This window comes from Palaemon carinicauda, chromosome 10 (genome assembly GCF_036898095.1).
Source record: "Palaemon carinicauda isolate YSFRI2023 chromosome 10, ASM3689809v2, whole genome shotgun sequence".
NCBI classification, from domain to species: Eukaryota; Metazoa; Arthropoda; class Malacostraca; order Decapoda; family Palaemonidae; genus Palaemon; species Palaemon carinicauda.
The window spans coordinates 120,194,209-120,221,882 of record NC_090734.1 but is presented as its reverse complement, the minus strand read 5'-3'; the positions used below and the strand labels follow the sequence as shown (position 1 = coordinate 120,221,882).

Here is a 27,674-nt window from a genome sequence, read left to right as displayed (position 1 = left end):
GTTGTGAACTAGTAAGATAGTGTGTGGTAATGTATTCATCTCTGCCACAAAGAACAAGCCCTGCATAAATACAAAATACTTTACACATAAATAGGTAAGTCCTAAAAATGTACATTAATACAGTACTATAAAAAATACTGTATAGTTTATTACCAGGCATAGTAGATTCTTTTGTAGCATTTTGCTTTTCCAACTAGGGTTGCAACAATAATGGCAAATAACAACCAAAATTATAATAATAAAAGTGGATATTCCATACATTGTACATACAACACCTATTGTTATTCATTCTGTAATACACTAAACAGTAGGTAGTATATGGTGCCGACTATAAAAAATATGTCTAACAGTTTCTTTTATTCTCCTCAGATTTACTGAAGCTTTCAAAATAGTAGTGTAGCCTTTATCAATAAAACAGTCGATTTAAACCAAGCCTATTTCTATGAAGTAAGAGCCCAAATATTGGATGTAAGCCAAGGCTTCTATACATGTAAAAATTACTTTATGTTTCATACTATTGACAATATTAGCATCATTCTATGAACAAATTTTTGCACATGAAAGATCCAGATTTGGTAGAAGAGGTCAAAAGTTTAGCAAATATAATAAGATGCATTTTAGGAAGGTTTGATCATGTGGAAGGATTGGAGCACATTGGTAGGTTCAGAGAACTCTTCAGTTTGTAATGAAATCTATTTACTGATAAAGTGAAAACCTTTTGACAAAAGTTATTGTCTAGTAGTTGAAGTTTGCCGTGTATTGAGGAACATCATCAAAATTGAGGATTCTTTAACTTCATTAAAAATCATAATTAGTGCAATTTTCTTCCATATGCAATTAATGTTTTCAAGACAATATATTTTATTGTCCTGGTAGCATTTGGATGTTTATAAGTCAGGGCATCTTCCATAATTACTAATGCCTTATACAAGAATTTTCATAAGTTTAAATTATAAATACTGTATGTTGAACATATCTTTTTTCTGTTTAACAATAACTAAAGGGGTGAAATTCCCAAACTTTCTATAACAGTGTTAAAACCATGACAGAAAATTAATTTGTAACTCATCGGGACCCCACGAGGCCCTTGTTGAAATATTTCTTATCTCAATAACATTCAAACAAATCTAACTGGAATATAAATGTACAACAACGGAAAGCTTACCCCAGGCAGCCACAACTCGTTTTGCCATAAAATGAGTTTCGGCTGATGCAAAGACAGTTATGAGAAGCTGATACATGTTGGTGCCCTCGACCAGCATCCAGGCAAAAGCAGAGATCACCAGGTAGTGAAGCTGAGTTAAGAAAATTTGAAAGGCACAGATTATAATCAAAATGCAAGAAAAAGCTGCAAAAATTCACAAATACAAATGAACCTTTTCAGAGATGTGTTTATTATGAAAAAAGACTTTAAAAACAAAGATTAGTGTGTATTTCTCCACTGCAAGCAGTTGTGGTTAAGACATTTAAACAATTATATTATGAATTTAGATAAATTACTCTAAAAAGGGAAAATAAATTAACAGAAAATATTTATGGGATGTTTCACATACTGTAAAAGTTTTCCTTACATCAATGTTTATTATTATCAAGCCCTTATCTTGAATGTTAAAACTTTGTTTAACAAGGCCTTTCAGCAAATATGAAAGATAAAAACTGAAATGGCATCAAGCAAAAAGCTTACATTATTTAAATTTCTTGAAACTTCACATCACATACCTACACCTTAGACAATGGTAGTGTTTTTAAATCTGTTTGGAATATTATCAAAGAAAAGCACAAGTTTGGAATGAATTACTTGGTTACATAAAAATAAAAATTGATTGCATTAAGAACTAAATGATAAAATGTACTGTACTGAAATGATAATTAATGAATGTTATCTGCATAAGTAGTGTCATAACTAGTAAAAAGGACAAAAGTATAAACATACAAACTAGTACAATGGGAAAAACTTACTGAAGCTGCAAATACAGTGCAGATGACAGAGGGTGGCTCTAGGAAGGTGGCACATAAGAAAACTAGGTTGAGGAGGAGAAGAGCGAGCGAAAGATTCATCACAATCTTTCCGCTCCGATCTCGGTTGAGGGTTCTTTTTATGGGAGCAAGAAATAATCATTAGATACGAAAAATCAAAGGCATTATGCAATATTCTCAAATAAATTACTGTTGTATTTGGAAATTGCATCTAATTTGTACAATGATGATAGTCAACTATCAGTGCTACGTAATGTAATATCTGTGAAAGAATCGGAGCAATCCACACGGCAACAAATCACTTACTCCTAGCTGAATCCAGTCATGTAGTGTCAATTACTATGAAAGTGTGGTGTGAACAATATTTAGAAAACTGTCTTATAGATAATTACATGAATTGAAAGAGTATATTTGAGAACTCATTATACATCCTAAGGTTGGCAGTTCAGTAGATTTGGGAAATAAATTAGACCATTCCATTTGTACTGTAGTTTATGGTGCTACATATGCTGGTCAATTTCAGGTAATGCATATTCAGAGTGAGTTACTCTCCCCAATTAATTTACCGAATCCTTCAGTGAACTACTTTATCAAAGTTTTGAAATAATTTACTGCAGCCTAATAGTATCAATGGTGAGGGACATTAGCCCCTATCCCCAAATTGAATCTGAGGAATTCCAAATATAAAATTAAATGGCCTTGAAGGCTGACTTTACTATCCTTGATATAAAACTTGTCTTGTTATACTTAACTAGCCTTTTCTAATGTCAACAACAACTAATTATTTGGCTCTCTGCAAATCCTTTATTAATCAAATCCTTCTGCCACTAAATGTGATTAATTTGGTTGACTCTGTTCCTGTAGTTTTACATACTGATAAAACATTTATTTCATACCATACTGTACTGTCTTTCATTTAGCATTTTAGCACTGGTTAACTAACTTGACAGCCTGATAACATTTAATACCAAGTGCAATTCTGCACTTAGTAAACCAACTAAATTAAGTTTTTGACAATATATCAAAGAAGACATATCATTTGAAAATATTTTCCATAATTCAGCTTACAATTGGCTTCCAAACTGTCACTTATCGCCTCACTCCGCCTGGACATACCTTACAAAAATGGGGTTTTGACGAAGGGAAAGCCTATTTTTGGGGAGGTGCTATGTAGTCACAAATAATTTCCTGTGAAAGGCTAGAACAATGAATCCAATAAAACATAAATACCAAAGAAATATTGTCTCCCCCGCTCTAGGGCAAATGTATCAAAGTGCATAGCATAGACTCAAGAGTGTAAACAAGATATCTTCTCAGGATGTGGATCTCTGAAAATATAGTTATGAGGTAGACACCAGACAGAGATTACTTTCTCCTAACTCTAGAGCCAAAATATAAAGCGGATCTTGTCTCTACAGACACTTTTCCTTTTTGACTAGAAAGAGAAGGTGCACTGAATAGTCCGCCCCGGAATTTTAGATACCTGCCCTTTTCTGACTCCTTTTCTCAGCTTCTTTCTTAAAAATGACTCAAGTTCCAGTGTTCTGATTGGATGAAAGTTGTGGCATGCAGGAGAATTTGACATCCACGACCAACCGAAACCCCTATAACACTACACCAACTGAGCAAATTCCCCAACGTTCTGGAGAACGATGGAGATGACCGCCAACTTATCAGACCCTCTGATTCCCTCAGAATGACTCTAATGGCTTCTCAATATCCAAAGTTTGACTGGCCATGGGATGGGCCACAACTTAGGTGAAATAGCAGTACTGCCCCTGCTCCTTTTGAGGAAACATAGGTATAGGTTGAGGCTTGGAATGAGAAAAAGGGTTAGTCTCTACAACTTTGCTTTTGAACCTGCTAATGGTTCTTATAGACTGCAGGTTTGTGAAATGAAGTCTTCTACTCATTTTAGGAAGGCCAAAAACCTTTCCTCCATTCTCTGGAAGTGAAGTACCCATTGCTTCCACTTGGCTTTGGCTTGGGGGCTTGGGGGAAGAGGGATTTGCATACAGGTTCACTGTAAAAACATTCCTCTACTTCTACCTCTTCCAATTAAATTCTGCCAAATTTGAAGTGAGGTGCCATGCCTGACCACAAATTGACTTTAAAGTTCTGCATAGGCTTGTAGATACGTTTACACAGTGGCATTTCTACCACAGAGGTGGTCATCTAGGATCCCCCATAGAATTCACACTTCCAAAGAAGCCACAGCAGACACTTAGTTAAACAAGGTCTGCTGGCCATCAATTCTGCAGTCCTAAGATGATCTATAACTAAAGAAAATGGTCGCCCAATTGAATGGTAGAGCATCCCATTTTTAGGAGAAAGACTTCACGAAACCCTTTTAGTTTTATGAATCCCTCAAACTCTTCTGTATATACAACCCAAAAGGGCTATATTCTTGGGAAAGGTAAAGTCTCTCAGCAGCATCTCCCTCACTAACTCAGATGCCAATTTCAACGTTTTGGACAAAACGTAAGTTCTTGGCCTGGCACTATTCTTTAGACCATAGAAGCATCTGGCAAACTTTGGTATAGAAAAAAACTCAGCATCTGAAATTGGCTCAACTGAGGTATTTCAATCAGACTTATAAGGTATCCTTCAGTGTTAGCTAGAGACATGCCTAGGAGATGGATCTTTGAACTTCCATCATGATACTAGAAATGATGGAAGGTTTTCAATTTTTCTGTCATTGAATGGTAAGTCTATATACTTATGTCAAAGAATATTCAAATTAGGCTAAAAGGCGGATCTAACACAGGATCACCAAGGGTTTTCTGCTGCTCCCCCCCCCCCCCCGAATAATCAAGCCTTCAATACTTAAAATGGAAGGGAGAGCTCTCACCAAACCCTACCTTGGAAGCTGGAAACCAGAAGGTCCACCCACAGCCGAGTCCACGGGAATGGAAGAGAATATACCCTGAAGCCTTCCTTGGAAGCAGGTAACACGAAGGCTAAGCCACAGCCGAATCCAAAGGAACGAAAAGAAGAGCACCCACTGGTGCCTTCCTTGGAAGCTGGTAACCTGAAGGTCCAGCCACAGCCAATTTCCAGGCTGGAGTGGAAAGGAACTACCTGGAAGGGCAGCACCTCCAGTGGGCTGAATGTAAAGGATACAGATTGAAGTCTCAACTATCTTGGCTATAACTGAAGCATCTGCAGGAGATGCAATAACCATGCAGGAGATGCAATAACTATGATAACTGGGCTGAAACTAATTACGCCAGATATTTTAATCACAAAAATTTGTCAGATTAATTAAGAATTTTGACAAAAGGGAAGTTATTAAGTTCTAAAAATAAAATTATTAAGATAAAACATCTAAATTTATTATTCAATAAGAAGAGGATATTATATTTTAATAGGAGGGAGGGTAAACAGCTAAATCCCATCCATGTTTCAAGAAGCCTGGACAAACAGCTAACAACGATGACTAGTTAATAGATGGAGGCACAGGTAGACTGGATCCAGGTGGTACAGCAGATTCATTCTGCAATTCATTGATGATGTAATAATTATGTTACCCATAAAAGATGATTTTCAGCACTGGAGGTGCTGTTTCAAGTTAAAGAGCACCTGAACTTAAAAGTCTCTTTTATACATATTGAGTCTATGCTTTGCACATTGAAACACTGGCCCTAGAGCAGGAGAGACAATATTTCTTTGGTATTAATGTCATATTGGAGTCCCTGTTCTAGTATTTTACAGGAAAGATCCTTGGAGACCACCGAAAACATTAACTCAAAAAATTGTAATTATAGTACTAATCATTTTGATACAATAAAGAAAAGTAATGTACTTTATACTTGAAATATATTCATTCAGCTCTGAAAACTTCTTACTTGTATTATTACATAACTTACCTAAAGATTGCATATGTTGCAACTGTTATGGCTAATCCAGCTGTACTCAAAGCAAGGCCAACGTAAGTGATTACAGACAGCGCATCCTCATGGACACCTAAATGAGCTGGCATAGGGTCAAGGAGGACAGAAAATGCTGTCAAGTGAGTAGCCTCGCAAGTAATAACACCTTCTGTTACCACAGTCTTGACGCCATCACTCAGCCAATCACGTACTAGAGATATAATTAAAAGCATTTATAAAATCATCATTGGAATACATGAGTTTAGTTTAACATATACAGTATAATCTTACAACATATTACATGAATACTGTTTTTTTAATGAAATACTGTATAATAAAATTAAATAATTTTTGTGGGCGAGAAACACAGTACTGGACAGGGCAGGGCTTTGTACTGTAATATAGCTACATCTAATATAAAACAATGTATATTAATATGATTAAAATTTCAAGTTCAAGTAATACAAATGGAAGAAAACATTAGTCTTACCTTGATCATCCCAATAGACGCAACTGGGCTGGAAGACATCGACACTTGCGTCAGTGGGGATGTAGTAGACAACTGGATCAGACAAGTTGCTAATGACAGAATCAGTGACCTTGGCCGATAATACTGGCATGCCAACAGATCTGCCACCGCGGAAGAATTTATCATTACCATAAGATGCGAACTCCAGTCGCACATTTTCCGTTTCAGCCATTGACAAAACTTGTGAGGGTAACATGAGATACGGTTCCTGGAAAATTATTATTTACATCAATAGAAGGTGGTAGATGAGAAAAGATCTATTCATTGTAGCATACTAGACCTTTTTCCAATAATGTGTTGATCATCATTGTATGAACTAGTACTGTGCTGTGATTCTTCTCCTTGTATATTATAAAAGCAAAAATCTGACAAGTGTTACATATGCATGTGTAAGGGGGATGGTTGAGATCTCTAAAAGCAGATGCATAACCCATTGCCATGTTGAAGTATGCTTACATTTAGTATTCTATTAATTACTATTTTGTCGATAAAACTAAGTTATAAAAGACAAAAAATAAATAATAGACGTCAAAAGAGCTCTTTAATTATTTACTATTTTCCATAACTCTGCACACGACTGAAACTAGAAAAAATGTTGAATAATGTTATTTTCATTAGTAAAATAAATTTTTGAATATACTTACCCGATAATCATGTAGCTGTCAACTCCGTTGCCCGACAGAATTCTACGGACGGGATACGCCAGCGATCGCTATACAAGAGGGGGGTGTACTCACCAGCGCCATCTGTGGCCAGGTACTGCAGTACTTCTTGTCAACACCACCTCAATTTTTCCTCGGTCCACTGGTTCTCTATGGGGAGGAAGGGTGGGTCAATTAAATCATGATTATCGGGTAAGTATATTCAAAAATTTATTTTACTAATGAAAATAACATTTTTCAATATTAATCTTACCCGATAATCATGTAGCTGATTCACACCCAGGGGGGTGGGTGAAAACCAGTGTACATGTTAATCAAGAAGCTAAGTATCCCGTATTTCATATTATCAGTTATTCAAAATAACAATGAAATTATAAGTACCTGGTAAGGAAGTCGACTTGAACCATTACTCTGCCTTTAATAAGTTCGTCTTCCTTACTGAGCGCAGCGTTCCTCTTAGGAGGCTGAACAACTCTAAGGTGCTGAAGTATAAAGGGCTGCAACCCATACTAAAGGACCTCTACACAACCTCTAACCTAGGCGCTTCTCAAGAAAGAATTGACCACCCGCCAAATCAACTAGGATGCGGAAGGCTTCTTAGCCTACCGTAACAACCCAAAAACAACAATAAAAGCATTCAAGAGAAAGGTTAAAAAAGGTTATGGGATTAAGGGAATGTAGTGGCTGAGCCCTCACCTACTACTGCACTCGCTGCTACGAATGGTCCCAGGGTGTAGCAGTTCTCGTAAAGAGACTGGACATCTTTGAGATAGAATGATGCAAACACTGACTTGCTCCTCCAATAGGTTGCATCCATAATACTCTGCAGAGAACGGTTCTGTTTGAAGGCCATCGAAGTAGCCACAGCTCTCACTTCGTGTGTCCTTACCTTCAGCAAAGCAAGGTCTTCATCCTTCATGTGAGAATGAGCTTCTCTAATCAGAAGCCTTATGTAATACGAAACTGCGTTCTTGGACATAGGCATCGAAGGTTTCTTAATGGCACACCATAAGGCCTCTGATTGTCCTCGTATAGGTTTTGACCTTTTAAGATAGTACTTTAGAGCTCTGACAGGGCAAAGAACTCTCTCTAGCTCGTTACCCACCATGTTGGAAAGGCTAGGAATTTCGAACGATCTAGGCCAAGGACGTGAAGGAAGTTCATTTTTTGCCAAAAACCCGAGCTGTAAGGAACATGTAGCTGTTTCGGATGTGAATCCTATGTTCCTGCTGAAGGCGTGAACCTCACTAACTCTTTTGGCTGTTGCAAGGCAGACGAGGAAAAGAGTTTTGAGAGTAAGGTCTTTGAAAGAGGCTGACTGGAGAGGTTCAAATCTAGGAGACATAAGGAACCTTAAGACTACGTCTAGATTCCAGCCTGGAGTGGACAAGCGACGTTCTTTAGAGGTCTCGAAAGACTTAAGGATGTCCTGTAGATCTTTGTTGGAGGAAAGATCCAAGCCTCTGTGGCGGAAAACTGTTGCCAACATACTTCTGTACCCTTTGATCGTAGGAGCCGAAAGAGATCTAACATTCCTAAGATGCAACAGGAAGTCAGCAACTTGGGTTACAGAGGTACTGGTAGAGGAAACTGCATTGGCTCTGCACCAGCTTCGGAAGACTTCCCACTTGGATTGATAGACTCTGCGAGTGGATATCCTCCTTGCTCTGGCAATCGCTCTGGCTGCCTCCTTCGAAAAGCCTCTAGCTCTAGAGAGTCTTTCGATAGTCTGAAGGCAGTCAGACGAAGAGCGTGGAGGCTTGGGTGTACCTTCTTTACGTGAGGCTGACGTAGAAGGTCCACTCTTAGAGGGAGAGTCCTGGGAACGTCGACCAGCCATTGCAGTACCTCTGTGAACCATTCTCTTGCAGGCCAAAGGGGAGCAACCAACGTCAGCCGTGTCCCTTTGTGAGAGACGAACTTCTGAATAACTCTGTTGATGATCTTGAACGGCGGGAATGCATATAGATCGAGGCGGGACCAATCCAGCAGAAAAGCATCCACGTGAACTGCTGCCGGGTCTGGAATTGGGGAACAGTACAATGGGAGCCTCTTGGTCATCGAGGTAGCGAACAGATCTATCGTTGGCTGACCCCACAAGGCCCAAAGCCTGTTGCACACGTTCTTGTGAAGGGTCCATTCTGTGGGGATGACTTGACCCTTCCTGCTGAGGCGATCTGCCGAGACATTCATATTGCCTTGAATGAATCTCGTTACCAGCGTGAGGTTTCGACTTCTTGACCAAATGAGGAGGTCCCTTGCTATCTCGTACAGCTTCCTCGAATGAGTCCCTCCCTGCTTGGAGATGTACGCCAAGGCTGTGGTGTTGTCGGAGTTCACCTCCACCACCTTGTTTAGCAGGAGGGACTTGAAGTTCATTAAGGCCAGATGTACTGCCAACAACTCCTTGCAATTGATGTGAAGCGTTTCCTGTTCCTTGTTCCATGTTCCCGAGCATTCCTGTCCGTCCAAGGTCGCGCCCCAGCCCGAGTCTGATGCGTCCGAATAGAGATGAAGATTGGGGGTCTGAACAGCTAACGAGAGACCCTCCTTGAGAAGGATGTTGCTCTTCCACCACATGAGAGTAGTCTTCATCTCTTTGGTAACAGGAATAGAGACCGCTTCGAGCGTCATATTCTTGTCCCAGTGAGCTGCTAGATGGTATTGAAGGGGGCGGAGGTGGAGTCTCCCTAACTCGGTGAACAGGGCTAACGATGACAGGGTCCCTGTTAGACTCATCCACTGTCTCACCGAGCATCTGTTCCTCTTCAGCATGCTCAGGATGCACTCTAGGGCTTGGTTGATTCTTGGGGCCGACGGAAAAGCCCGAAAAGCTTGACTCCGAATCTCCATTCCCAGGTAAACGATGGTTTGGGAAGGAATAAGCTGGGACTTCTCTAAGTTGACCAAAAGACCCAGTTCCTTGGTCAAGTCCAAAGTCCATCTGAGACTCTCCAGACAGCGACGACTTGTGGGGGCTCTTAAAAGCCAGTCGTCTAAATAAAGGGAGGCTCTGATGTCCGCCAAGTGGAGGAATTTCGCAATATTCCTCATCAGTCGCGTAAACACCAGAGGTGCCGTGCTTAGGCCAAAACACAGGGCTTGGAATTGGTACACAACCTTTCCAAAAACGAATCTCAGAAAAGGTTGGGAGTCTGGATGAATGGGGACGTGAAAGTAGGCGTCTTTCAGATCCAACGAGACCATCCAGTCCTCCTGCCTGACCGCTGCTAGGACCGACTTCGTCGTCTCCATAGTGAACGTCTGCTTGGTGACATAAGCATTGAGCGCACTGACGTCCAGCACCGGTCTCCAACCTCCTGTCTTCTTGGCCACCAGGAAGAGACGGTTGTAAAAGCCCGGGGATTGATGATCCCGGACTATCACCACTGCCTCCTTCTGTAACAGGAGCGACACCTCTTGATGTAACGCTAGCCTCTTGTCCTTTTCCTTGTAGTTGGGAGAGAGGTTGATGGGAGAAGTGGTCAGAGGGGGATTGCGGCAGAATGGGATCCTGTAACCCTCCCTTAGCCACTTGACAGACTGGGCGTCTGCACCTCTTCTTTCCCAAGCTTGCCAGAAGGTCTTGAGTCTGGCTCCTACGGCTGTCTGGAGAGGAGGAGAGTCAATGTTTGCTTTTCGAAGACTTGGCACCTTTCTTGGACCTGCCCCTGTGACCGTCTGGGCGGGTACTTCCTCGGCTGGGGGCTCTGCCACGAAAGGGCGGAATAAATCTGGTAGCAGGAGTATCAGCCACTGGGGTGCGGTAAGTTCTTGGTACTGAAGGTGTAACCTTAGCCTTCCGTGCTGAAGAGGCCACGAGGTCATGCGTATCCTTCTGTATAAGAGCCGCAGACATTTCCTTGATAAGATCCTCAGGAAACAGGAACTTAGAAAGAGGAGCAAAAAGTAACTGTGACCTTTGGCAAGAGGTGATACCAGTGGAAAGGAAGGAGCAAAGTTGTTCCCTTTTCTTGAGGACTCCCGATACAAACATAGAGGCAAGTTCGCCGGAACCATCGCGAATTGCTTTGTCCATACTGGACATGATCAGCATGGCCGAGTCTTTGTCAGAAGGGGCAGTCTTCTTGCTCAAGGCCCCCAGGCACCAGTCGAGGAAATTAAAAATTTCAAAGGCGCGAAAGACTCCCTTTAAGAAGTGGTCCAGGTCAGAAAAGGTCCAGCAGACCTTAGAGCGTCTCATAGCCGACCTTCGTGGAGAGTCAACCAAACTTGAGAAGTCAGCCTGGGCAGAGGCAGGGACCCCCAAGCCTGGTTCCTCTCCCGTGGCATACCAGACGCCCGCCTTAGAAGCTAGCTTAGGAGGCGGAAACATAAAAGACGTCTTTCCTAGTTGCTGCTTGGACTGCAACCAATCCCCTAACATTCTCAAAGCTCTCTTTGATGATCTAGCAAAGACAAGCTTAGTGTAGGCAGACTTAACAGGTTGCATGCCTAGAGAGAACTCGGATGGAGGAGAACGAGGGGTAGCAGAAACAAAGTGTTCAGGGTATAACTCTCTGAACAGAGTAAGGACCTTGCGAAAGTCAATGGAGGGTGGCAATGACTTGGGTTCCTCCACATCAGATGAAGGATCATCCAGGTGAGCAGCTTCATCCTCAGAAACCTCATCACCTGAGTGTTGAGAAGCGAGAGGTAACGATAAAGCAGTATGCTGAATGGCTGAATCCTGAAGAACGGGTGCATGCGCACTAGCGGATTCATCCTCAAGACTCTGCTGAAGAGGATGAGGGCTGGTAATGACAAAGTCCTGAGGCTGGGATGAAGGAGGTTCTGCGGGGGTCTGAGGAGCAAGCGTGGTGAGAGTCGAATGCTGTAAAGCATGAGGCTCATGCTGCATAGTCTGCGGTTCAAGTTGAATAGGTAGCGGCTTAAGCTGAGAAGAATGTGGTTGCTGCATGCGTTGAGGTGGCAGTCTCATAGCATGAGGTTCCTGCCTCAAGAGTTGCGCTTGCCTCAAGGGTTGAGGTGGCTGCGCAGAGAGAGGCTCTTGTCCCACGAGTTGAGGTTCTAGCCTCAAGAGTTGAGGTGCTTGCCTCGAGAGTTGAGGTTCTCGCCTCGAGGAAAGTGGAGGTGGCTGCTGCAAGAGTTGAGGTGGCTGCCTCAAGGATGGTGGAGGTTGTCGCACCGCAAGAGGTTGCTGCCTCGAGGATGGTTGCAACGCAAGAGGCTCCTGCCTCAAGGGTAGAGGAGGTTGCTGCAAAGCATAAGGCTCCTGCCCCAAGTGTTGAGGAGGTTGCCGCGTGGCAAGAGGCTCCTACCTCAAGGAAAGTGGAGGTTGCTGCACAGCGCTGGTATCTGGCAACTCCCAATGCGGCAGCTCACGCATGGAGGTAGCTTGAGGAACCTCAACATCATACGTCTGGCAGGCTGGACTGCGCAGAGGTGGGGGAGCGCTCGCAGGAGGAGGTGTGATAACCTTCTCTGCCTGAAACTCCTGCATCAACACCGCAAGCTGCGACTGCATAGTCTGCAGCATTGCCAACTTGGGATCAACAGAAGTTGAGGTCTGTTGAGGCATAGCTTTAACAGAAGTTGAGGTCTGTTGAGGCATCGCTTTACCTCTCTTAGGAGGCGTGCAGCCATCCGATGACTGCGGCGAGTCCGAACTAGCCCAGTGGCTACACCCGGGCTGTTGGACTCGCGCGGTCTGGACCTTACGCTTAAGAGGCCTTGAGACCTGGGTCCAGCGTTTCCTCCCGGAAACATCTTCTGCAGACGAGGAAATAAAGGGCTCAATCGTCTGAGAGTGGAAGTGACGATCTCTATAAGATACGCCCGCAACCACTGAGGATACTACTGTGCGCCGATCAAGGCCTGCCGAACCCTTTTGCCCTTCGACATTGCTTCTCCCCTGGGCTTGGGAGCTTGCAAGAGGTCCCGGACTGGGAGGACGACTGGCACGCACAGAAGTATCCTCATGCGCAACACTGACACTGACACTAGTCACAGCACTGGCACTACCACTTCCCACTGCACTTTTCACTTTAAGTTCCTTGACATCTGCCAAGAGAAACTTGTGGTCACTCACTACCGACTCCACCTTATCACCTAAAGCCTGAATGGCACGTAAAACATCCGACATATCAGGCTGAGCACTAATAATAGGTTCGGGGGTAGCCACTACAGGGGGAGGAAAAGGTTGAGGATCATGGGGGGAGGAATAAAGTAAAGAGCGAGCCGAACTCCTCCTAACTCTCTCTCTCTCTAACTTAGTCGTATACTTGAGGAATTGAATAAAATCAAATTCCGAAAGCCCGGCACATTCCTCACATCGATCTTCCAACTGACAGGATTTTCCCCTACAGTCGGAACAAACGGTGTGAGGATCAACCGAGGCCTTCGGAAGACGCCTAATACAAGTCCTACATCGTCTTTGGGTAGGAGCTTGAGAATGGTCGGACATCTTGAATCAGAGAACAGTCAAGGGGGGATTCCAAATTAAAGCAAAGATTGTTATACCATTAATCAAAATCAATCCAAAAGCTATCTAAGCTAAGGGAAAAGCTTCCTGTATAGCGAAAGCTGAAATCTCAGAGCAATACTTCACCAAAACCGTGAACAAAGACTCCAAAATCATAAGCGTATCCATGTAGGTCTTGCCGGAAGCACGACAGAGGAAAAATTGAGGTGGTGTTGACAAGAAGTACTGCAGTACCTGGCCACAGATGGCGCTGGTGAGTACACCCCCCTCTTGTATAGCGATCGCTGGCGTATCCCGTCCGTAGAATTCTGTCGGGCAACGGAGTTGACAGCTACATGATTATCGGGTAAGATTAATATTGAAAATATTAATTTCTCATCCTTTCACTACTATCTACAGTTCAAAAGAATTGTAAGAAATATTGAAATTCTAAAATATTCATAGGTAAATACTGCTACCAAGAGATCTGATTCTACTAATAAATGCTGCAATGTAGCAACATTTTTTTTCAGAGACATGACTGCATATTACATCTTATGAACTTTTTTTACTAATAAATGCTATAGGGAAATTATTTCTATGAACCTCCCCAGATGATCATATTACTTCTCCAGAAGCTAGTTTTATTGATGTTTACCCCAAAAATTTTATCAAAATTTTTTCTCATTCTCTTTCCTTTCAAAAGATACAAGCCCCAGTAAAGTAATGAGACAATCTAGCAGATAATGGTTAAGTAGCACGTAAGGGGTTGCCCATTTTTAATTTTTCTCCGTCGCAACTCTCGTAAAGACATAGATCTCCCCTCCCAGATTGTGATAAGTTTTATTGCGTTTTAATTTGATATATACCAGTTTGGTTAGCATTCCTGCACAAGGAAAGCAATGGGTTTTAAACAACTTTTGTGAAGAGTAGGATATCTCACGGTTCCTCTCAGGAATTATGCTCCAAGTCAGCGTTTATCAGGAGAGTATAGATTGTGCAGTGGTAAAGCTTCTATGTTGTAAACAGAATGCCTAACATTTTTTACTCATAACTGGCAAGAAAGGAAATTTTTAGTTCAAGGGGAATAGGCTACTGAGAGATATTTGCTTCTTATGGAGTTGATAACGACAGGGCATGCCAATAACCGTTTATCAGACAAGTTAGTTCATCTGTTAATATGTTAATTTATTTAACTTCTTTGTTATTTTCAGAGGCTAGCAAGCCTTTCCTTGTGGGCATTAAGTCTGTCTTGCCTGGCCGGTTGCTTACACTGACCTAACTTCTAAAGTTAGGTCTAGTGGTTATAAATACAGTTCCTTCAGTAAGGGTTCTGAATGTTCACTGTGCCTTACAAAGTAGAGTTTATTCCATATGAGTCAATTTCTTGAATTACTTTACTTCTTTTGCAGCTCAATCCTTGCACATTACCGCAAACCTAGTTGGTAAGACATTTAGTTTGCGAAGCAGAAGACGGAGTTTGGTAGCTGCATCCATACAGTATATCCCACCTCTCACTTAAGTTAAGTGCTCTTAAACAATATTGTTTTAATTTTAGAGATGGTACTTCATATCATAGATGCTCTTAAAATTTATTGTTATTGGTGATCTATCAGCTCAGCTGGCCAGTTATATCACGGGATTACTCCGGATGACTGCATTTTCGTTTTCTTACAGCTCAGCCAATCGTTCATCACAGGTTTCCTTTACAGTAGTAGGGTAGTTTTAACAATCATATTTACATTACCCTTGAGTCTGGCCATAAAAAACTTGAAAATTATTTTGGACTCTCTGCATTAGTTTGGAACTTTAGTTAATAATGATACAAAATGCTAATTCTCAAATTAAATACATCATCTCTTAGCCAGTACATCCCTCGGGAGGTGCCATTATATTGGCATCCCTATCCATCAGGAGGTTGCACTACACACGCCTCAACATATATGCAACACTAGTGACTAGTGTACCAAACTACCAGTTCTAAACAAGTTAAGTGTCAAGATTTAGCATGCTGGTAATCTTATGATAAAACTAACTCTCTATTTTGTTTTTCCTGTAGGTCTTGATGTGTCTTTCTCATCCATGTATTATTTCAGTTTTACAAAGGTCTCTTCGAGCGATGGATGCCGAGCGTCTCCAGACTCCCGCGGCATCCTTTAGCTGTGCACGAAGCACTGGGTTTGTCACTGAGGCGAATTGTAGAGAGCCTAGAACTCGTTCCTGCTGTCGTCTTGAAATGCGTTTGGATTTCAGTAGTCGCTTGACAGACCCTGCTATTTCCTTCCTTTTCTTCTGGGGGATGGAAAGGCGGTGTGACTGAAGATTCCAGTGGATTCCCAACCACTGAAACTTCTGAGCTGGAGAGAGGCGAGATTTTTTCTCGTTGATCTTGAATCCCAGGTGTTCTAGGTACTGGGTAACTTCGTTGCAAGACTTTGCACACTCTTCGGGCGATGGAGCCCAGACTAGCCAGTCGTCGAGGTAGGCCATCACCTGGACGTTTCTTAGGCGGAGTTGTTGTACTATGGCATCCGCCAGTTTTGTGAAGATCCGAGGGGCCACGTTGAGGCCGAAGGGCATGGCCCGGAAGGCGTAGCTTTTCCTTTGGAGTCGAAATCCTAGGTAGGAGGAAGCGTGATGGTTCATTGGAACGTGCCAGTAGGCATCCGCCAGGTCTATAGAGACCGTATAGGAACCTTGAGGCAGAAGGGTCCTTATTTGTTGAAGCGTCAGCATCTTGAATTTGTTGTTCGCTATGAACTTGTTGAGGGGGGATAAGTCCAGAATGACTCTGAGTTTGTCTGAGTCCTTCTTGGGAACACAAAACAGTCTCCCTTGGAACCTGGTGGACTTTACCTTCCTTATCACCTTCTTGTTCAAGAGGTCTAGAACATATTCTTCCAGAAGGGGGGTTGATTGTTGGAAGAATTGCTGGAAGATTGGGGGTGGTTGAGTCCAACTCCAGCCTAGACCCTTCTTGACGATGCTGTGCGCCCAGGGATCGAAGGTCCAACGATCCTGGAATTGGCGGAGTCTTCCTCCCACCGGAAGCACTTCATTGCTTCTGGTGTCCCGAGGACTTGCTGCCTCGGCCGCTAGCTCCCTTTCCTCCTCTACCTCTGGAGGGACGGCGAGATGTGTCTTTGCTTGCACCCCTGAATGAGCCTCTACCTTTGGCACGAAAGGTAGTTGATTGTTGCTCAAAGGCAGGGGTGAAGACCGGTGACTGTGACAACACCGGTTGGGGGACCAATTGAAAGGTCTGTTGTGGTTGGGCAACCACTTGGGAGGTAGCGGGTCCCGGAAACTGACGTCTTTGCTGACGTTGCTGGGGTTTTGGCTTTTGGGGTTTCCTCTTAGGCTGAGGTCCGTCGTCCTGAGAGGGTTTCCTTTTCCTGGACATGCCCCACTTGTGGAGAAGGTTCCTATTCTCCGTGGCGGCTCTGTCAGTGATTTCCTTCACAAGGTCAGAAGGAAAGAGGTGTTTTCCCCAGATGTTGGAGGAAATCAGCCTCCGGGGTTCGTGTTTCACGGTGGCACCGGCAAACACGAATTCACGACAGGCTCTTCGAGCCTTTATGAAGTGGTACAAGTCCTTCATTACAGTCAATAAGTGGGATTTGGAGAGTACCATGTAGTGGTCTGGTACTCTAGTGTCACAGGCCATAACTTCAAGTTGGACTTGATGAGAAAGAGATGCCGCAAGCCTCTCCTTCGTGTCTTGTTCCCGACGAAGGAGGTGATCGTTGAGCTTAGGGAGGTCTTCATTAAACTGACGTCCGGCGACGTCAGGATCGAGCCTTCCCACGACGAAAGTATGTTGAACATCTTTCCAGTGTCGAGCGTCAGGGGGGGTCACTATGGAGAAGGGTCTGCACTCCTCCAATGCAGGGCAGGGTTTCCCTTCATCCGCCGCTTTAAGGCATGCAGCTAAGGCCTTTTCCAAGAATGGAAGAACCGCAGTTTCAGGTGCAACGTAAGTAGGGTGCTTCTTGCTCAATGCCGGAAGCTTAGAGCAGGTAAAGCCTCTACTCTTGAATGCGGAGGCTAGCATAGCCTGGGCCTTTGCGAGATCGAACACTATCTCTTCCTTAGGTTCGGTCTCTTCCTTCGAGGCAGGTTCGGAACGAAGCCGGACGTAACAGTCCGGGTAGGCCTCAAAGTTTGGGAAGAACTCCACATCTTCCAAAGGGACTGTGCCGATCTTATCACTGACAAAGATCCTGCCGGTCGCAATAACCATATGCTCTGCATACCTCCACGGGTTGGCATGAGAGCAAGCGGGGAGATCCTTGACCGAAATCTTCTTCGGTTCTCTGGATCCTATCATCGACCTGATGGACTCCTGGTTCTCCTTCAGCCTGTCGTCCATGACGGCTCTAATCAATCGGATCAATTCTTGAGTGGAAGAAGAAGGATCCGGAGTCGAGGAGGTAGACGGAATAGACATTTCCGTCGGTGTAGGAGTAGGAGGGGGGATGGACGGGGGAGCGACCTCTTGCTCCGACTCGGCGTATTCCACCTTGTCTTTGTCATCTTCGGCTCCTTGAGCCATAAGCGTTTTCTCCGTGTCTTCCGAGACATCCGAAATCTGTTCGTCATCTTCGGAATCCAAACGACACTCGTGCATGGACTGAGCCATGACTACATCAGGTTCCACCGTAATTTGGACAGTGGGGATCACGTCTTTGGGTACCACTGAGTCAGGGGAGGCCTTAGGGAACAACAGTGACCTCAGTTCTTCGGTGGCCAGGTACGGTCCGGTAGCATTTTTCTGGAAGCCACGCACCCACTTGCGCAGCTTTTCACGAGAAATGTCTCTAATCTCCGCTGAGGGAGGATTATGGAAGGCCTCAACTAGGTGAGCCTGACAGACCGTACAGTTCAGTGGATTCCAAAACTTCAAATCCCCTTTCTTGTCTGCACAAGGGGCGTGAGTCCTGCAAGCCGTATGCCCGTAAAACTGCGGGCGTTTCACAGCGCAGAAGGCGAAATCACACTTCATCTGCTCCTCCTGTGGAAGAAAGAGAAAATGAGTATGGGGGAGTCATAAGAATGGCTCTTAAACTAAGTTAATATTCATTATTAATTTTAACTTAATGAAAGGTGTGATGCATAGAGAATGAAAATAGTAAAGGAGAACATGCTCCATGCATCTCGCCCGGCTGGTTACCATAAGCTTGGTCCCTGGATAATCCGAGTGACCGAGGGCACCGGATATAATTCCTTAGAGCTCCAAGTATTTTGGAATTCCGTGGAAAAATCCAAGGGCAAGATTGGGACCGAGATCATTCGGTTCCAAGTTAAGGGCCAGAAGGCCTCTTTTAAAGGTAACTGCTTCTGGCAACCAGCCGTGCTAAGATGCACATAGCATGCTGGAATTAGAAGAATGCAAAGAGACAGCATGATCACTAACAGAGCAGTACTAGGTACTGATCTTAATAGTAGAAACAGTCTATCTGTTTGCGATATAGGGCTATCATTGTCCTATGATAGCTACAGGAAGGGGGTGCAAGTATTCTTGACGCCTCCGGGGCATCCGGCAAGCCGCCGGCATGCCGGAGCTCGCTCCAGCATAGATTCTGGCATTAGGACAGACAATGTTCAAAGTCAGTCAAATACCAGGATGGCGGCCGCCGGCACAACGGCGGCACGCCGGCAGGGAGCGGCGGCTCCGGCAGTCGGAGGATGCCGGATTGGTGACTGGGATAAGGATGGTTAAAGCTGTACCGGGTTGCCGGCAGTATATGCCGGCACTCCGGCGGCCGACCGGCAAGCGGACGACAAGCTAGGAGGAGGAGAGCCGCCGGTAGTAGCCGGCGGCAGCCGGCAATCCCTCGGTACACGGGGGGCTGGCGGCAAGGTTAGGAAGAGTCACCAAGTAGGAGGCAGGTATTGCCGACAGTAGAGGCGGCAAGAGACCGGCACCCGGATAGGGAGAGAGACAGGGGGGAGGGGGGAAGGGATGCAGGAAGTACCATCAGGACTCCAGACATCCCTCCCCCTCCCTGAGAGGGTGTACCCATGATAGAGGCAGGCTCTAACATCCATGAGCAGGGGTCACTAGGGACCGGGAGCAAGGTAGCCCAAGGGAGGGCTAGGGAACACCCAAAAAGGGGGGGGGGGGAGACTCCCATATGCAGAGCTATACTAGCAACTAACCTTATAGGACACTATGAAGGTATATGTACCAGAGCGGACTGCACAAGGAAGCTCGGGTAGCCCTACTATTCCACCCTAAGGAGGAGTTGTAGGACAGGGGACAGATGGGTATAAACTAACCTAAGCATAGGCTAGGCTATACAAGAGATAGGTGGGGAGGGAGAAGAGAGAAGTCTTCCAAGGAAGGGTTTCTGTACCAGAGCGGCCACTAGGGAAAGGGAGGACACTCCCTAACCTAAGATCAGGCAGATCAGCTAAAACGGTGCAAGAGTACAGTTTCAGCATGGAACAGAGAAACCTTCCTAACCTAACCTAGAGCAGGGCTAAGAGTCCTGAACTAGGAAAGGAAGAAGACATATTGCTATCGCAGGAAAGTCATAGACTATCCTAGCCATAGAGGTAGGGCTAGCCTAACCTCACTCTCGGACGCAACCCTAAAGGGGGTTCATTCCTTTAGGGAGGACAGAGAGGCGATATATACTCTATTAGACAATTGATCCCTTTACTCAGAAAAGGAATCAAGGCTAAATAGAGGGAATGCCAAGGCAGGGGATGAAGGAAGCATATAGGGGTCCTATCATTAGGTTAGGCTAGAAAGAGTCACTGACTAGCCTATCCCCTATATGGTCCCTGAAGGCGAAAACATTTGCATCACTGTCAAAAGTATTGTAAAATAATGCCACTATCTTCATAACTTAGCCTAGGATCACTAATAAATCATGCATGAACACTTGTATGTAGGCTCCTGGCCTGGGGGCTATAGTAGCCGACTGGTATGAGGTCAATCGATGACCGATAAAAAGCGTCTAAACACGATATAAAAGTTCCTAGCTATGAAGACTAAATAAACTAATGTAATCGATTAGTATATAAGGCCGGAAACGTTGTTGTGGCTAACTAAATAAGACATGCATAACAACAACGACGCCATAAAATGGCGGGTCCGGTAGAGGCACAGCTCTGCCACAAAACAGCAATTATCTCGAAAAGTAATATTTACTTTACGGCCAGAGCTTAATTAAACAATACTGGAACCTTGTACTCAACTTTCCAGAAGAAGGCGAGGCTGAAGGTAACGACATAGCGAAGATGCAAAACGATAAAGTTAACACAGGGAAAATCCGTCTAAGTAGGGCAGCTACTAAACAAAGGATGAAGACGGGCGTGACGTCATTAGAGCAATGGCGTCCGTTTGTTTACGTCTCGAGTATCAGTAGTAGCCACGAGTGAGATTAGCTGTGGAACGGCTCCCAGCTATTCTCAATCCTTTCACACCGAAGCATTAACTCTGTTCGGGGTGAAGATAGCTATGTGGCGCGTTCAGACATGCGCGTCCCCTGTTGTATTACGATGTCTTAAAGGGAAACCTTTGAGATACTCGCTCCAGAAGTTAGAATTCTGTGATAACCTGTGGTTAAATTCTCTGGGAATATCTTAGTAGTCTTATACCCAAGGAAGCTACCAAAAAGGAACCTTCCATCAGGACGCCATGGCTTGAGCCCAAAAAGATTTCTTTGAGCAGAGATGGCTACTCATCTGTAGAGAAAACGATGGCAGTACTACCACTCCAAACAATGATTTTGCTAGAGATCAACTGCAGTACAGGTAGTTTGATTTTTGTTATATTGGGATTTTAACACCATTAACTTTTATGGGGTAGCTCAACTTAGTTCTAGATTCAGAGTAATATTTCAGGCCTATCGTGGCCAATTTTACCCTTAACCTAAATGTTCAAGTGGTAACTAGGGGGTCATCTACACCAGGGTTTCCCAAACTTCAGGACACAATGGAGCCCCTGAGTAGGGCAAAGATTTTTCACGGAGCACTAACAAGATAATTTCTAGAATTTTAATACTAACTAATGATTTTGGGGTTCCTTGACATAAGGCTTAAGCCAAAGGGAGCAACCACAAAAGCATTGACAAATTTTCTTCTTTGGTTGTCTGATATATGAGTCATGAAAATATATACCAGGTAAAGAAAATCACAACTAGAGAATGGTCTTTATTATTGTTCTTCTTAAATTGATAGCCAAAAATCATGCCAGTTAATAACAGAAAGAGCTGTTCAATACAAACTATCAAAACCTATCAGAAATAATAAAAGAAATAACAATGGAATTAGATAAGGAGAAATAACTAATTCAGAATAAAAACAAAATCTAATGACTAAAGTGCAGCTGTTGTTTTGCATTGCAAAGCTTTTCAAAGTCGGGCATGATCGAAGTAACTTGTAGTTTCATATCATTTTCTGCATTCAGCCTATTTCTATATTTAGTTTTAGTAGCTGCATACAAGGAGAATGTTTTCTCACAAAGATAAGTTGTTGGGAAGCGCTTAAAAACTTAAGGACTTGAGCTGCAATTTTTGGACAGTTTTCAAGTAGGTTTACCCAAAATGTTGAAAGTTCACTTTCCTTAAATTCTGCTTTCAACTCATAGTTGGTTGAAATGTCTATTATCTGTTCCCTCTCTCTCGAAGACAGTTCTTTTGTGTTTTGCGAATCAAGATATGGATCTTGAATCCAGAGAAAGTTTTCAGTATTAGAAATAAAATACTTGCCAGTTGATTCAATCATCGTAGACAGATGCTGAGAGATAGAGACTTTTATGTCTGTATGCAGAGAAAGCTGGTTGGCAAGTAGATATTCACAAAGGCGTTCAAACATTCCTATTTTCCGTCGAGAATGCAATCATTCCAGAGCTTCAGCTTGTGTTGGAGAGCAATTATCTTACTTTGAGCTTCGAAATATGTAACTTTAATTGCCTTGCAATGAAATATTTATTTCATTTAAATGAGCAAAACTCTGAAACTCTTTACACCTGTAGTTATGTATCATATCTCTTTCCAGTAAAAAAGATCAATAATTAAATGTCTGCAGCCATTAAATTTTTCCATATAAAGCATTTGGTCTTCTTTAAGAAAGGGCTTCCAGAGCCTTTGGGAAACCCTGATCTACACCGTTCAGTAATGGGTCTTATGGTACGTAGTTTACCCCAGTTTCAGTTCCTCTTGCAGATCCTCAATTCGCTCGTGTAGGTGTCGGTGGCGGGGTCCAACTGTGTTCTCTAGGGCCTGTCACGGCCCTTCCCTTTGATGAAGGGATTATCTAAATGGAAGACAGCCTGTGAATAGTGGTTTTCACACGCCCCTGTTGTATACACGACACCCACAAGGTGATCGCGCGAGGGTAGTAACCTCTGCATTCCATGCTTTTATCTTTCTCTAGTATATTTGGAAGATTTATATTAGAAAAGTGTAAAGAAGGACTTTTTTCACCGGCCGTCACAGGTCTCTCCCCAGAAATAGATTTTTCCTTCGTCAAAATCCCTTTACTTATCGATTGGCAGCAATGAAACAATCTCCAGATTGTTTATATACAGGTACTGCACATTAAGATATCTTCCTCTGGTTTAGTTGACAATTATTACCTGGAATGTGGACAATGCTTACCAATCAAGTTAACAGTTCCAAGCAATAAAGGAAACTTGCAAGTAGTTAAGGGAAAGACTAGGCTAGTTAAATATGCCGGGGTGATGACGATAATGACACGCCTTCACTTTTGGACAACGCACAAGTTCAGCCATCTTTCGATACTGATGAGTTTCACAAGCTCTTCATGTAAGTTGTTTCTTTGGTTAAACTTCAGAAGTCTAGTGAATCCTCAATTAATAATAATAATTCTAATCATCCTCACAAGACTAAATTCCATTGCCAAATCTATCCTAGACCCCCCAAGGTCAATCTAATATTAATAGCATTTCATTCTGTATAGGTTCTGAAAGTACAGTGAACCCATTGAAAGTCTCACGCAGAGCTTTGAAATCTTTACATTCTTTAGTTCCTTCTGCTGCTGAACCCTTGCAAAATCCCAGTCCTAGCTGCTCTTTAAGACAACTAAATTGTGCAGCAGAGGACCAATTGGGTTGTCTTGACCCTAATATCCTTGCACTCTCTACAGTAAGCGCTTCTCATCAGTCTCATATTACTTATGTGGTTGACATAGCATATTGTATGATTCCTTTAAACTCTGAGGGGGTAAACAACGTTTCAACCTAAATTGATAGATTTCATCATGTTTCAGACGACAGTGTACTGTACATTGTTTGCTTGCAAACTTGGCCACTTGCTTTTCTCACAATAATGTTACCTGGGTTAATTGAGGTGCTAATACATTAAAGACTAAAACGGGTCCAAGTACTCCTGCAGTTTTGCCCTTTGCAAATGGTAAACAATCTGATAGAACAGCTGATTCTTACATTTACAGGTAATCAGATATGGACTGTAATTTAATCACTTTCCTTTGCATTCTATTATAGGGGTTGTTTTGAATCTCATAGAAGAGTAATTTGCAGGACATCAGGATTTGGATATAATTCTAAGCTATCTGACTCACTTAGACAAAACTATGTCAGATGGGACCTTCTAAGCACAAAATTGAACATTAACTTTTTCTCCTATTTTGGGATCTGTGTTAGATGGACTGAGCATTGATAAAGTAGTTGCTCAAGTAGAGAGTAGAACTAAAAGATGTCCTGAGGCCAGTCTCTGGAAATATTCAATCTCAAAGAACCCAACAAGGAGGCTGTTTTGTTCAAGAAATAACACAGCAGAATTTCATTTCAGTAGATATTTCAGAAGGATTCCCAAACCAAACTCGAAAAACTTATGGTGAAACAGCATGACGGTACTTTTCTCCTTAGTCCAGTAGGGGAAAGACTGTCTCACTTCTTCCCCCATTGGGAAAGACTGCAGCCTGACCAGTGGGTATTAACTGTCCTCTAGAAGTATTAAAAGTCTACCTTTATTTTCTATAAAAAACAATAGTTGGTTCACTTATGAGGGTAAGTCTACGAATGTATCACTAACTAGAACTAGCTAGCTACATACAGAGTAAACTACTGTATAGTACAGCTACTTTTTTGAGGTGGATGAGAGCTCAAGTTGACTGTCTTATTTGCCTTCATTCAGAGTTAATCTGTTTTAAGAGTAAGAGTCGGCTACAATTTCCATTTTCACTTCAATTTATTAGAAATGATTGCACGTATTTCATCTGATAATAGTAGTCCTTGTTGAGTAAAAGACGTTCAGAATATTTGAAAAAAACTACGAACACTACAATAGTGCCCAAAATTGACTAGGTGAGAATAGAATGTCAATTTTGGATTCAAATCCTATATAAACCTTGTAGATTATGTTCCTAGACATTGGAAGTAAGCCTAAATCTCTTAAATGTTACAGAAAAGTTTTCTTGGGCAAAGAATTCTGGTGTTAGATGGACATTATCTTAAGAAATCTTGACTTTCTTACGGAGATTATTGGCCTCTAGGTCCAACGACGGCTGCTGCTGTGCCCTTTTTTTGAATAAAATTAAGTTATAGATTTTTTTTTCATTATTCCAATATTGATACAAAACCATCTGAGGACCTACTAGGAAATTGTTACCTTTCTCTTTCCATCACTGGCATTCTGCTTTCATCAGAGTGTGGGAATCTAATATTAACATCAGAAGAGATTCATAGACATAAACAGAATTTTAATGATAATTCTTTTCATTTCTACACTCACCTGATGTTCATATACATATCCTCCCACCTCCTACTGACTTGTGATGTTAAGGAATAGGGAATAGTTGTGACCTTGAAACTGAAAAATGGGCAAATATTAAGATGCTACTTACCATTAACTGCTGGATTGTCTCATTACTTTATTGGGGCTTATACAGTATATTTTGAAAGGAGAAAAAATGGGGAAACATTTAATAGATTTTTGGGGTAAACGTTGATAAAATGAGCTTATGAAAAGGAACCAACATGAACATCAGGTGAGTATGGAAATAAAAATTTTATCAAGAAAATTCTATTTTTCTTTTCAGAAGGATGAACATGCAGAATACAGTACCTTTGGAGGAGTAGGAGATGAAGAATTGGCTTCTCGTTTCTTCCTGCTGTCTTTTAGTAATGCATTATTGTCATTACCATCGTTCATGTGGGGTCGAAAAGTGACAGCATTGTCAGAAACCTTCAGTAGTCTCGCTTCCAGCACCAAATTATTTGACCTGAAATTATAATTACGGTTATACGACTTCAATGAGAAGTGTAACTTGAGTAGGGCAATGGAATTAAGAAACACAAATATCTAAAGGTAACAGAAAGAGATGTAGTGTTATAACTACTCATGGAATACATGGAATATTTTTCTTCCAGCTAGAATTAAGTGTCCTAATAGGGTGGGTAAAGTTCCTCACATCCAAGAAATTGAATTTAGCAATAACAGTATATGCATTTAGTGTTTGAACTGGAAATAGTGAAACAAAAGGGAGATTTTCCTGCACACATCTGGAAAGGTTATGTATGCCATGCCTTTGTAATTAATAGTGGCAGGAGTATCATGTATGAAAATAACACCGAAAGTGCTTGTATCCTATAGGATACACTTTCTCAGAATTTGTGAAATGGGAGTTCAAGCTCCGCTCAGGGCCAATAGTTTCTAGTAGTTCTTGCACCCTCACTGTACTTGTGAACTTATAAATCCACCTGCTGAGTTATCAGCCACCATTTCCTGGCCTTCCATGATCCTACCTTGGGAGGTGAGGGGGCTTGGGTACTGATCACACTCACTCACTCACTCACACACACACTATATATATATATATATATATATATTTATATATATATATATATATATATTTATATATATATATATATATATATATGTACATATATATATACATATATATATATAAATATATATACATATATATAAATATATATATATATATATATATATACATATATAAATATATAAATATATATACATTTATAAATATATATATATATATATATATATATATCATTATATATATTTATTCATTTGCAGTAATTAAAGAGGCATCACACTTATGTCAGCTGTCAGGAAAATATATAGTATTCTCATTCTAAAGAGAATAATGAGAAAGATTGATGAAAAGCTGAGAAATGAACAAACAGGGTTTAAAAAAGTTGAAGTTGTACAAACCAAATTTTCATTTTAAGACATGTGGTACAGCGACATATAAAATATAGAAATCCACTTCTGATGGCATTTTTGGGCTATGAAAAAGCCTTTGATAATGTGCACAGGCCAATTTTGTGGAGAGTCCTGTGTTATTATGGAGTTCCTCTTAAATATGTAAATTTGATTAAGTCTATTCATGAGCATAGCAAGTGCAAAGTTAATGTTAGTGGAGTCCTATCAAATGAATTTCCACTGAACAGTGGAGTACACAAAGGGAATTTGTTGCCACTCATGTTATTTATCATCCTCATGGATTTTGTAATGCATAGAACAGTTGGGGATGGTGGAGAAGGATTGGGCTGGATTGGTAACAGGATATTAGCTGACCTGCAATATGCTTATGAAGCTGTCCTTATCAGCAGAACACCACAGGACTTGCAAAGCTTGCTTACCAGAATGCATGAAATATCACACGAGGTTGGGCTCAAGATAAATAGAAGAAAGACAGAGATGATTAGAACGGAATATGCAATGGAAGATGAAATAACATTGGAAGGAAAAAGGACTGAGGTGGAATCATTTAAATATTTGGGAACTATAATATCTAATACAGGATCTTAAGAATTTGAGTTTAATGAAAGATTGAAAAAAGGCCAATTAAACAATGGCTAGGTTAAGTAAAATTTGGAAATCAAATCACGAGAAATCACATAAAAATCAAGCTATATATCAGTTTGGTGAGATCGGTGTTACTGTATGGACATGAGTCGTGGTACGACAATGAAACAATAGTAGGTTTGAGAACAAAGCCCTCAGAAGAATATTGGGAGTTAAATGGGAGGACTGGATTAAAAATGAAACTTTAACAGATTACTCAAAAGCTATTTGTGGATGAGATCATGGTGAGGGGTAGATGGAGATGGTTTGGGCATGCTCTTCCCACTCCCCAAGAGAGATTAATTCACCAAACTTTCAACTGGGTTCGACAAGGCACTATAAGAGGTGGAAGACCCAGGCCTACATGGATGACGACTAAGAAGCGTGAAGTAGATG

At 42.2% G+C, this 27,674-nt stretch overlaps 1 protein-coding gene across 1 annotated transcript in view; it reads right to left on the bottom strand.

Annotated features, from left to right (window-relative positions):
* LOC137648219 (uncharacterized) overlaps positions 1 to 27,674 on the bottom strand; it is a 90,925-nt gene that overhangs the window by 13,941 nt on the left and 49,310 nt on the right. The window contains exons 17-21 of the mRNA XM_068381142.1: positions 25,527 to 25,683; positions 6,340 to 6,586; positions 5,847 to 6,060; positions 1,960 to 2,092; positions 1,166 to 1,295 (exon numbers count right to left, since the gene is read on the bottom strand). Coding sequence (XP_068237243.1) covers positions 1,166 to 1,295; positions 1,960 to 2,092; positions 5,847 to 6,060; positions 6,340 to 6,586; positions 25,527 to 25,683 — 881 coding nt within the window. The remainder of the gene's footprint in view (positions 1 to 1,165; positions 1,296 to 1,959; positions 2,093 to 5,846; positions 6,061 to 6,339; positions 6,587 to 25,526; positions 25,684 to 27,674) is intronic.